The sequence below is a fragment of the Drosophila ficusphila genome, unplaced genomic scaffold (genome assembly GCF_018152265.1).
Source record: "Drosophila ficusphila isolate 14025-0441.05 unplaced genomic scaffold, ASM1815226v1 contig_470, whole genome shotgun sequence".
In the NCBI taxonomy this organism is placed as follows: Eukaryota; Metazoa; Arthropoda; class Insecta; order Diptera; family Drosophilidae; genus Drosophila; species Drosophila ficusphila.
Window position 1 is genome coordinate 3,500,597 of NW_025064389.1, and position 13,388 is coordinate 3,513,984.

Consider the following 13,388-nt stretch of genomic DNA (forward strand, 5'->3'; position numbering starts at 1 on the left):
TTTTTTTTGCTATAAAAAAATCGAAGTTTTGAAAATTTTCGATTGATAATAGTTCATTCCATGCGTTTACATATATTGAGTGTGCCCGGTAAATTTCCAGTAATTCGGTCCAGCCGTTTCTGAGATACAATGGAGGAAAGTTTGAAAAACACAGTTTTGAGAAAAACGCGTTTAAAGTTTCTAACTGCCAACTCAGCGCTTCGAACCGCTCTTTCTTTTACCTGCTGTATCTTTAAAACGACTTCGAATTTTCTAAAATCGCTTTACTACCGTATTCTAGACATGTTAAGGGAGCAATTTATGAAAAAAAAAAAAATCGATTTTTTCAACCTATCACATAGGAAGACCCCCTTAAAAAACTACCTGGTACAAGCCGGGAGTTAAGTGAAGTAACTTTAAATGACTCGTAAAAATAAGTTTAATGATTGAAAATCCATAATAACCATTATCATCAATATTTTAAATGTATATTTTTTTTTTTTCTAGTCCCTGGAAAGTACGCGGCGTATGCTTGCTCTATGTGAGGAGGTAAGAAAACTAGTACTAGTGCTTCATAAAAATATTTATATTTTGTTTAACAATATTGTGAATATTTTAAACAAGGGTATCTTCGCGTTCATAATCAGGATTTAGATACAGGATTCAGTTATATTAAATTCCACCTTTTTTTAATTTAAAAACAGTAAATAGATGCTTGGCAAAAGTCAAACCACTTTCCAAATGGTAAAGGCCATTATGGACAACACGTTTTTAAAGAAAAATGAAATACATACGAAACACGGAAGGTGTTATTGTTTAAATTAGAATTTTATTTGCCTTAACCGAAAAAACCATCTACATTTTTTTGCGGAAATACAATAATACGTGAGTAGTTATGGATTGGTGGGCGATAAACACAAAAATTTAAATGCTGCAAAAGCTTTGATTGACTCCTCTCTCTAGCTTTGATGTGAAGTGCTATACTTAGTAAGCTTATAAATATTAAAAAAACATGTTTTTCAGATTCGTCTTGTAAATTTTATATATTTACATGCTGATTATTTATAGAATTATAATTACCTTAGGAGCACGAACTTTCAAAAACTAGTTAGCCTAATAAAAAGTTACTCAAACATATTACATTAAAACTAGCGGACCCGGCGAACTTTGTCTCGCCCCAATTTCACGAGTAGAACACTGGTAATTCAAATTTTTTGTGCAATTTTTTTGACTCGAAATCATTGGAGAGCGGTGTGATAAACAATATTTTTTGTTTTGTTATCCGGTGCAAAAATAAATAATGATGACGACTTTCCGACACGCGAACAGGCTACGTATAACTGTCCATGTGAAAAACATTGATTTTCCAGATTTATCCCGCAGACTTCCAACGACTGGCCTTGCGATTTATTGATTGTCATCGCAAATGCCAATCGAACTGGGAACTGAATCCTCTTAAATTGGAATGGAAGATCTGTTGGAACAATCGGAATTCTTGGGATAAGAACTTCCTCTCCTTTAAATTTACCCTTGATGATCGTCGCTTGAATCACGTTGTTCATTAGTTTCTTAAAGGACAACCGCGTACCGTTGCATAATCTCAGATGATTTGGATTCCGCTGCATTATTATAACTGATCCCACCTTCAGTTGCAAATTATGCGGCAGAGTTCCTGGCACATCCAGTGAGTTCAAAAATTCTGTCGGATAGTTGGTCGCTTCATCCTCTATTATTTTGTCGGGCTTGAGATGGGCTTTGAGCAGCGCGAAGCTGTGCCATTCGGGCACGTGTCGATGCATTTGTTTCTGCACGTTCCTCTTGCGTCCGACTATTACGGAAATTCGGACTATTTATTACATTGCGCGAACGCCGTCCAAGTCTTAATCTTCTAACAGCAGGCATTATTTCCAATTGTTTAAGCTCACTCAAATTTTTTTGTTTAAATATTTTTTTATCGAGTTCATCGATACACAATATCAACGCAGCTATGATCTTTGTAGTGTGTTTTAGAATTTTACATACAACATTGTATAGATCTGTTGAGCCGCTAGCGACTTTTCCAGAAGGTTTTCCCAAAATTTTCTTATGCTATAACCTTCTACTGGCAAGTAAAAACAACTGAAAAAAATTTGAGCCAGATCGACCCAGCCGTTCTCATGTGATGCGATTCCGCACATTTTTTGTCTCCATTTTTATATATATAGATAAGGACGTTAACAAATTACTTATTAGAGTAATACAATTTTATGATAATGTATAAAATTTACTTAAAAATAAAAACAAATCTTAAGTCAGAAATCTCTGTACGCTGCACGGCGTTTGCCCTCTTTTAAACTCAGTAAAAAAGAAAAGAAAAAATGAGAATGGAGGCTTATACGTAGTTCCAAACATGGTAAGTATACCCACGCCGCTGTCTGACATAATAATAATTTATGATACAAAAAAAAAACGATATTCGTCGAAAATGGATAAAAAAAAGTCCCAACTTGCTTTTACTAAAAGATAACTAAATTGCCTTTTTATAATTCGGTTTTATTCTGTAGATATAATTTATTTTCTATTTCGTTTTGGTTGCTGATGACGGCAAATGAAAAGTATTGAAAAGAGCGTTAGCCCTATGACAATTTATTAACAATGCAGCAAATAAATAATAATTTATTCACGATACGCAAAATGATAGTTGCCTCTTTGTCGAATTTGGCAACAAAACTTTGGTTCTGGAAACCTTCTAAACAAAAAGGGAATAATAAATGAGCAGCCTCTCATCTCGAACTTCGAACCAATGAGTGCGGTTGAATCATGTCGTAAAATGATTTTCATCAGAATCAGTAGTATTTTCGGTAAAGTTTACATCTGCCAACTTTACTACAACTTTACTAACTATTGCTTTTCAAAGTACTTCAAAAAAATTTGCATTACCATTAAATACGTATAAACGGCTCGGAATAAGCAAGCTCCATCACTTGGTAAAGGAATTATTAAAAAACAAGAAAGAATGCTAGCTTTGGCAAGCCGAACAAAATACATAAAGGCTAAACAACATTGAAGCTATGATGATTTTTATATTAATCTTCCACATTTTCGACTATTTTTTATATGGCAGCAATATGATATGTCCGATTTTGATGAAATTTACTTCGTTATTCAAGAATCATTAGAAAACTGATAAAAAAAAACAACGATGTTATCATTTTATTTCCGTTACTTCTATACAGATTTTTATACCCTTGCAGAGCAAAAGGGTATTATAATTTCAGTCAGAAGTTTGCAACGCAGTGAAGGAGACACCTCAGACCCCATAAAGTATATATATTCTTGATCAGCATCACGATCAGAATCCAAATATGCATGTACGTCTGTCTGTCTGTCCGTCTGTCCTAGTCTCTCTAGTCTAACTAGTCTCTCAGTTTTAAAACTATCTTGATGAAACTTTTCCAAAAGGTGTGTAGTTATTGCACGCAGTATAAAGTCGGAACGGGCCGGATCGGCCGACTATATCGGATAGCTCCCATATGAAAGAATGAAATAAAAAATGCTCAGGCCGTTGTTTTTGATCAGATCGACTTGAATTCTTCAAGATGGCGTTTTCTAACTGTTATTGAATTTCGGGTTAAATTTGATCAAAATCGGATAACTCTATCATATAGCTGCCATAGAAGAGATCGAAAAATATATATAGAATTAATGGAAATAAATTGATAACATCTTTTTTTATCCCACAAGCATGATTTTTTGAATATAAAGTTTTTTAACAACTCTTATATTGAGAAAAAAGTTTCATAAAAATCGGACAGCTATATCTTATAGCTACCATAGGAAAGATCGAAAAATCTTTATAGAAATAACGGAAATATAATGATAACATCGTTGTTTTTTATTAGATAAGCATGATTTTTGGAATATAAAGTTTTCTAACAACTCTTGAATTACTAATTAAATTTGATCAAAATCGAACAACTATATCATATAGCTCCCATATGATCTATAGTCGAAAATATGGAAAATGAATAGAAAAATCGTCTAAGCTTCGATGTTTTTTAGCCTTAATGCATTTTGTTCGACATATTTGATGACTGCAAGGGTATATAAGCTTCGGCTTGCCGAAGCTAGCTTCCTTTCTTGTTCGATCTTTCCTATGGCAGCTATATGATATCGTAGTCCGATTTTTATGAAAGTTTTTTTTCCATTCAAGGGTTATTAAAAAACTCCATATTTTGAAAATCATGCTCGTGGGTTTAAAAAATACGACGTTAACACTTTTTTCCCATTTTTTATATATATATTTTTTGGTCTTTCCTATGGCAGCTATTTGATAGAGCTATCCGATTTTGATAAAATTTAATCCGAAGTTCAATAGTAGTTAGAAAACTCCATCTGGAAGAAATCAAGTCGATCTGATCAAAAACAACGTCGTGAGAATTTGAGACTAGTTTGCAAGGAAACGGACAGACGTACAGACGGATTTAGATTCAGATCGTGATGCTGATCAAGAATATATATACTTTATGGGGTCTGAGGTGTCTCCTTCACTGCGTTACAAACTTCTGACTGAAATTATAATACCCTTTTGCTCTGCAAGGGTATAAAAACAAGTACTTTGTAAACTATGTTTTTTTTTAAACTGTTTTCATAAAAAAGGAGATCAAATCGCATTTGTTTAAGTGACAAAAACAAAGAAAATTTATAATTAGTTTTGATTTACCAATTTTCTAAAATTTGGGGTCAAATGGGGTCAAAAAATAGAAAAAAGAATGAATGGATCGGTTAAGTTCTAAAAGAATAGGTACTGCAGATTACCCAAAAATATTCGCAAGAAAGTGCGACCTGTAATTCAACGTATCCCTCATGGTGGCGGCAGTGTCATGTTTTGGGGATGTGTCTGTTTTAACGGGATCGGTGATTTGGTCCCCATCAATGGGACGATGAATCAAGGACACTATTTGCGTATCCTGAATGACCCCGCATTTCTTGCCGGCGACAGACTCATTGGGCAAGACTTTATCCTGCAACAGGATAATGCTCCATGCCATAAAGCAAAAATGATAACAAAATTTTTGATGGACTTGGAAGTAAAATCTTTAGATTGGCCACCCCAAAGTCCCGATCTTAACATTATAGAGAATGTGTGGGCTTACATAAAACGTAAGAGGAGTCCAAACATAACAAGAACTCTAGAAGAGACAATTGATGAAGTCGAAGGACTATGGAAGGAAATTTCCCTTGAAACACTTAAAAATTTAGTGAAATCTGTTCCAGCACGCTTACAAAAGGTGGTAATAGATGCCAAAGGAGGGTTTATTTTGTATTCATTTATATTTCATTATTAACATTTTTGGCAATTCACATTAATTTTCTTACAAATTATGTTATGTCAAAATACATTTGGCCTTCCACTTTAATGAAATTGTATTTCTAGTTTATAAGATGTAATATAATCTGAAATGTAATATTTTTGTTCTTTTTTATTGTATTATTACACTATTGTTATAAATAAATTTCAATAATATTTTTTGGGTAAATAAATTAGAGTTTATAACACAAAATGTGCATTTTTATTTATGTCAAAATACTTATGTCCACGACTGTATATTCCTAGCTTGTTTAACATTAAAACCCTTTTCTTTAAGTTCAGCTATAATCTCATATGTTGCTTCGATTCCTTTAATAACTAATTGCAATCCTTTGCAACTTTTAAGTTGGTAGGGAAGTAATCCCTTTTCAAGGATTTAAAATAGAAATGGTGTTATGTATTAAGTTAAAGGAATTACATTAATGAATAGTCGATAACGAATAGACGATAGTCTCGTATTGAAAATACTTTCCTGTATTACTTCTTGAATTTCACCATGAATTGTAATTGATATAAATAAGAAAAAAATATACAATTAAACAGTGGTGTCGGAAGTCAAAAAGAATGGCTTCTACTAATTCAGAGAGGGCTACATCAACTTCAAATAGTGATCTAAGCGGGATCATTGAGTCGCTGGCTGATGCAATTCGCATATCAGTGGCACAGTGGTTACAAGAGCGGGGAAGATTCCACAATTAAAGATTACTTCAGTTGATTTGAGTGGGCACTACAACTCAGCAAGGTGCAGAGGAGGAGCACCACAACTACGAGCCAGAAGAACCACTGGCAACGTTCGTATTTCGCTTAAAACAAGCAGCATATTTTTTTTGGTTCGTTCCTCGACAGAATGCTTACAGAACAATTGCTTTTCGGCATGGAGGGTCGCAGAATATGTGATGAGGTGATCGCAAAAAAGCCAGCTTCAGACAACAGCAGAAGTCGAATCTACATGCAAATTGGGATACAGACCAATCTTAAAGCGACCGAAGAGCAGCAAGAAAGGAACAAGATGCTATGGCTATATATAGAGGTCAGCTTATACGACAAAACTGCAAGTTTAAAGATGAGAAATGCTTTAAGTGTGGAAAAATCGGGCATATAAGCGAAGTATGTAGATCGAGTACCAAACAAAATTCAGAACCTTATGATTCTGACAATCATGCAGCATGTCAATTTGAAGAACCTACAAATTCCGTCAATTCAATGAGTCCAGCAAAAAGAAAAATTATTACAAGGCAATAAAGATACAAGCAACCGGACTAGCAGAAAACATAAAAGGTCAGCTTCTTACTAAATACGATTTGGTTTTTAATACTACAGCAGGAACATTCAAAGGGCTAGAGGTTAAGGCACATTTAAAACCAGGGGCAATACCAATTTTTGCACGAGCGAGAGATGTACCATTTGCACATAGACATTACTGATGCATATTCACATTTACGAATTGACGAAGAGTTCGCTCATACGCTTACACTTAATACAATTAATAGCGGGCTCTGTCCACCAACGCGCGCTGTATATGGTGCAGCAAACATTCGAGTTATTTGGCAAACAACGATGGAAACAATATTACAGGACATTCCAAATGTACTTAATTTTTTGATGACATATTGATATACGCTGGAAATATGGAAGAATTGCTCAGAACGTTAGAAAAGACTTTAGAAAAGCTGCAGAATTTCGGATTAAAACTAAATAAATCAAAATATATATTTGCGGCATCATCTATAGACGCAAAAGAAATACACAACGAAACACATAGAGGCCATAATACATGCACCGAGACCAGCAACAATAGAGCAGTTACAGTTGTTTTTGGGGAAAAGCAACGTACTATTCGAGTTTCATTTTAAACTTATCGACACTAGAAAAACCGCTCCGCAACGTTTTGAAGACAGGAAAATTCTACTGGTCTCAAAAAATAGAATCTACATACAATCAAATTAAACAAATCCCCATAAGTACTGATGATCCATCTCTACCTATACTACTAGCAACAGATGCAAGAATCACAGGAATAGGTGCAGTCTTACCTCATCGACTAACCAACGGCAATGAACGACCAATTGAACGACCAGAACTCAAATTCTCGCCAATCGACAAAGAAGCACTTGCCATTGTATGGGCGACCCAAAGATTCTTCAAATATTTATACGCTAGTCACTGGACATTAATAACGGACAATATACCCCCTTGCACAAATTTTTCACCCTAGTAAATCACTTCCAAGATTGCGCATCTCTCGAATGGCTAATTATGCAGACTTCATAATTAATAATAATTCATTATAAAAGATTTAGAAGACAGTTCTACGCTTGATGATTATTTCATTTCATTATACGACAAATTAAGCAACTTCCAGTGACAGCCAAGGGAATATCGCAAGAAACAAAAAAGGACCAACACTTAGGAAAGATTCTGCAACTACTCGAGAATGGTCAGTGTTTAGGCAAGAATGGATATAAAAATTGTAATTGATATAAATAAGAAAAAATATACGATTTAACAATTTGTTTGTTCCAATTTGATCAGTTATTTTTTTTTTACCAATTTAAAACCATTTGCCTGACATACAAAAATTAATGGTGGCCTCAGTTGCTTGGCCTTAGGTGTTGGGCGGTATTATCGTTTTAAATTGTTTTCTTGTGTAGCGATGCTTCTCCGGCCGGGATAGACCTCAGTCGTGCCAGAGCTCCTTACAAGAAATTTGTAATTTACAGGGGAACTTGTTTATGAAAGGAATTGTCGAGCGCGGGTTTTGGATCAATGGTACTCTGGCTTTGGGTACACTGCGTACTCTCTAGCGAGCTCTGCGCCGTTAGCTAGCGGAGAAGAGAGCGGGAGGGGGGCTCCCACGTGCCGTTGAAACACCTGGCTGTACCGAAGCTATGGTAGGTAAGAGTAGGAACGCGTGAGCGTGTCTGGGAGGGCCCAGGAATACTAGCTACGGGCACGGGAACGGGGCACGCCGACGTCCTCTGGGTTAACCAGGAAGGGTCGTAGCCACGCCGGAGGGATCGCCAACCACTGGCAGGGATCGGGATATAAATCCAACAGGGGCACGCCGACGTTCTCTAGATTAAGCAGGAATGGTCGTAGCCACGCCTGAGGGATCACTAACTACTGGTAGGGATTGGGATATGCATCCAACAGGGGGACGCCGACGTTCTCTGGGTTGACCAGGTATTGTCGTAGCCACGCCTGAGGGATCACTAACTTCTGGTTGGGATCGGAGAGGTTAGGGTTAGGGTTAGTTTCTATGAACTCTACGAAATTAAATACGCACTGGAATTAAATGATCACAATATATAACTTCACTTTATTTGATACTTGTCCTGCCTTGTTTCCCTGCTGCTGCACCGATATCTTATTAATTAAGCCGCGGTGGCTGTAGCGCGCGTTGGCTCTCGAGACGCGTGATTCGATTTTACCTGATTGCGGAGCGTATGACTGCTCTCTGCGGCTGATCTGGGCAGAAAAGCTCGGGTTGTGTAGCGCACGTTTCGCTCGCTGTGTGTGACCGGAGCAAAAGAGGCCGAGTTGCGGAGCGCACGTCTGCTCGCTACGGCTGACCGGAAAGGAAGAGATCGAATTACCATCTCGATCCTCTGACCAGGCTATCAACGTGGCGGTTTTTGACAGCGACGCGATCTGGCAAGGTTTGCGATCTGGCAACGTGTCAACCGTCAGCGTGTTGATCGGTAGTGCCGTAAATAAATTCGAAAAGGATGGAGATGGAGCCGTTTGTGCGGCTGGTGTCCCGGTAGTTTCCCTCTGGGCGTTGGAGGCGGTACCGCTGTCGGGACCTGACTTGTAGCGCTCGGGCTTGGATGATGTCTGCAATGTCGATGGGGATTCTCCCATCCGGCTTGTCACAAGTCCACTCCTCCGGGGGGACTAATCTGGTTTCGCCTGCGTCTTGCACTAACGGAGCAACTGGATCACCTCCATCGGGCAGCCAGTCCAGGACCATGCTCTCGACCTCTGGTGGGTGTTCGGCCATCAGGGCGTCCATTGCCTCGTCCGATATCCCCAACTCCAGTGTGTCGGCGCCGGCTTCCTATGGAGTTTGGACGCGGATAGGGTGCCTGGTGGCACTTAGTGTCGGCTGTGGTTGTTGGGCACGCTTCCTCCTGTGGCTGCGTCGGAATATGGCGACGTCGTCATCGTCGGAGTTACTCGACTGGGACGACCAGGCCATAGATTTCCCACTGGCCGTGTCCGATGATTCCGCATGGTTCAGCTGGCGAGCAGCGTCGTGAGCGGCATAAGTGCCCTCTACTCGCAGCATCCTGAGAGCGACCGGTATCCGATTGAAAGTGGCGTGTGCGCTTCCCAAGGGAAAGATGTCGTGGTCGTCCGGTTCTTCAACACAAACTGTGGAGCCGTAGGCTGTTTGGGGGTTCTTTGTGGCTGGCGTCAAGTCCAGGGCTGCGTCAGGAGCGGCGTATGCGTACTTTGACTGGCCAACCATGTCGATGGTTCCGTGGTCCGGGCGCAGCACAGCGCTGAATGCGGTGCTCGGCGGAGCCGTAGGGTCCAGGGCATCGCCAGGAGCGGAGTGAACGCGCTCGGGCTTACGAGCTTGGCCGGTGGTTGAGTGCCCAGAGGGCGACGCAGTGCTGAGACTGGTCCACGACGGGGTCGTTAGGTCCAAGGCGTCGTCAGGAGCGGAATGCACGCGCTCGGGCTGACGAGCCTGGCCGGTGGTTGAGTGCCCAGCGCTGAGTGTGATGCTCGGCGGGGCCGTCGGGACCAGGGCATCGTCAGGGGCGGAGTGAACGCGCTCGGGCTGACGAGCCTGGCCGGTGGTTGAGTGCCCAGCGCTGAGTGTGGTGCTCGGCGGGGCCGTCGGGTCCAGGGCATCGTCGACGTCGCTCGGGTCGGGGCCCACGAGCGCGAGGTTAGGCTCCGGTGAGATTGGAGGTTCTATAATCGGATCCTCTGTTGACCGAAAGGGCATCCGGATCCAGCACGAGGTGTAGTGGATCTGGAGCAACTGGATCCAGTGGCTGTGTCGGGTGACGTACCTTTCGATGTGTTCGAAGAATTGGTGTGGAACGCCTCCATAGCCGACCACGGCGTCGCTCGGCGTGTCGCGTCCATCGCTGGCTCCCTCGTCGTCGTACCGTGGCCCGTTGCTGTAGTCGCTGTCGTCCTGGACGTATGCCTCCGGGGATGGGGCATACCGTGGTTCGTCGCAGTACCGAGGCGAAACGCCTTCGTAGCGGGTTTCATCGTCGCTCAATGGGTCGCGCGGTCCGCTGGCCCACTCGTCGTCGCTGTCATCCGCAACATATGCCTCGGGGCGAGGGGCATAGCGTGGTGTGGCAGGACGGCGAGGGTGAGGAATTTCCCCATCGCGATGAGGAGGGCTGGCGTTCGGTTTGGCCTCGTTTGGGTGCGCTGTGCCTCGCGTTGGAGACCCGGGTCCCGGGGTTTGGGTGACGGAGCTCGTGGTGGAGTCGCGTCAATGTCACTGTTGCTGCATAGATCGACTATCTCCGGGTGGTCCATGGTAATTTCCTGGTGAATATTTTAAACTTAGGCCTTATCTAACTTAGGATATGATTAGCGGTATATATGTGTATGCGCAGAATAAACGTAAGGTCGGGCAGCAGCTAACAGATCTCCTAACAGTGAATTAAGTCTTAAAGCTAACAATAGTTTGTTGGTTTATGCTTGTAATCACCCCCCCGTTGATACTTGGCGTCGTCGCTTCATCTTCTTCGCCTGGAAGGGGTAGGAACGGGCTTCTTGTGTCTTCGTGGTCATCGTCTTCGGGTTCGCTGATTCCTGTAGAGGAGGGAGAATGGAAAGCTTTTAAATCTGCGATATTGGCTAACCGCCCCTTTCGCTCGCCGGGGAGGCGTAACCGAACGATATTGGGGGAGGTGAAAGCCACAACTTTATATGGTCCATCAAACTTCGGCGCTAACTTGGCCGCGAATCCCTCGGAAGCCTTTGAAAGGTGGTATTGTCGCACCAAAACAAAAGATCCTAGGACCGGACGCCATTCCCTGCGGCGGAGATTGTACTGACGAACCTGATCTTTGCTCGCTCTCTGTATGTTCCCCTGGACGATGCTGTAGATTTCTCGTAAGTGGTCGGCTCTCTGTGTGGGCGTCTGTGGTACGGTTCCCGTCCCCGGGGTGACTTCCTCGTACCAAGCTTTGGGTAACCGCGGTTCTCTGCCTTGTAGCAGGAATGCCGGGCTGTATCCCGTCGAGTCGGAGACACTAGAGTTCAATGCAAGTGTGATTTCGGGGATAAGAGTGTCCCATGTGTTCTGCTGGTCGCCTAGGTACTGCGAGATCATCGTCCTGATTGTGCGGTTCGCCCTTTCAGTGGGATTTTCGCGAGGGCAGTAGGGTGCTGTATACTGGAGCTCTACTCCAATACCTGATAGAAAGGTTCGAATTGCTTTGCTGGTAAATTGGGTGCCATTATCGTACACCATTTTCTTCGGTGCTCCGAAGTGACCTAAGACTCGCTTACGGAAGGCTCGAATCAGAGACGCCGAGGTTGCTTTGCGTAGAGGGATCAGTTCAATCCATTTAGTGAACGTATCGAAGAAAACAAGTAACATGTTGTTTCCTTGCTTGGAACGGGGCAGCGGGCCTACGAAGTCTGCACATAGTACTGCAAATGGTTCCTCTACCTGTCTCGTGAGCATCATGCCGGCTTGTCTTCGTTGGTCTGCTTTAAACTTTTGGCACAAGACACACTTTCGTACATATGCTCCGACGTCTTCCGTACCCCCAAGTGGCCTGCCGTGGGCGCGTCGTGGCATTCTTATAAAATTCCTTGGCGGTGCTCGCCTGGTACGCATAACTTCCAGGGTATGTAGTCGTGGTCGTCGGGACGATGTCCTAAGTGGCGATACAGTTCTCCATTTTCGACGACGTAATCCGGAAACTTCTGTGGGTTATCCTTGATGTCCTGTAGTTTGCGTTGAATCCACTTACACCGTTGGTTGCCGGTCGTGATCCGCTGGAGCCTCTCTAACGGCTGTCGAGATAAAGCGTCGGCGACTACGTTGTATTTTCCTCGGCGGTATTGGACATCGTATTGATATTGTTGTAGTTCTAACGCCTATCTGGCTATTCTTCCCGTGGGGTTTTCGGTATGGTTCAGCCATTTAAGCGCTAAGTGATCGGTGATTACGTTGAAACAATCACCTTCGAGATAACATCTGAGCTTGCGAATTCCCCAGACGATTGCCAAACATTCCTTTTCCATTGGGGAGTAGTTAAGCTCGGCCGCGTCTAGTTTACGGCTCACGTAGGCTATCACTCGTTCCTGTCCGTTGATGGTCTGGGTTAAAACACCGCCTAGTCCGTAAATACTAGCATCGTACAGTGGTCCGGCTATATGGAAAAAGTGGTCATAAATCAGAAACTCAACGTAGAGAGTTCAAAATTTGTAGTCGGGGGTTTTGGGGGTCGCTGATTTCCAATATGAAGTGGAAATTTCAAAATTCAAAACGGCGGCTCCAACATTGCAGTTGTGATTTCCGTAATTATCTGGTGAATATATTATCTCATTTTTCACGACCCCAGAGAGTACCACGTGAAGTTTTACGGTAAATTTTGACTGTCCTTTTTTTTTAAATTTTTTTGAAATTTTTAAAAATTTGTCTTTAATTTTTTTTAAATGTTTCTTTTTTTTTTGAATTTTTTTTCTTTGAATTTTTCTTTTTTTGTTACTTTTTATTTTGGACTTTGGTTTTTTAATTTTTAAGACATTTTTTTAACTAAAAAAAACAATTGATTTTACCCTAGCCTCCTCTCAATGTTACCGCATAAATTGAAATGAAAGAATATTCTAGTACAAAGTATACTTAAAATAAAGCAGCACAACTGCCAAATTAAAGTTACTGCATATGCATAAGCACACGTGAAATATTGAGAATGAGCGCAAAGGAGAACTAGGGAAGATAAAATCAGTAGGGGAGGGTGGCCCGATACCGACCCCCTAAATGGCAAAGGCGATAAAGGTGAGAAAAATCAATTTTTCAGTTCAGTTCAAAAATTTACTATGTAGAGGGATCAGTTTA

The 13,388-nt window shown here is 41.6% G+C and overlaps 1 protein-coding gene across 2 annotated transcripts in view; it reads left to right on the top strand.

Moving 5' to 3' along the window:
* LOC108086994 (synaptosomal-associated protein 25) overlaps window positions 1-13,388 on the top strand; it is a 194,143-nt gene that overhangs the window by 18,484 nt on the left and 162,271 nt on the right. For both annotated transcript variants that reach the window (XM_043208554.1, XM_043208553.1), the window contains exon 3: window positions 487-528. In XM_043208554.1, coding sequence (XP_043064489.1) covers window positions 487-528 — 42 coding nt within the window. The remainder of the gene's footprint in view (window positions 1-486; window positions 529-13,388) is intronic.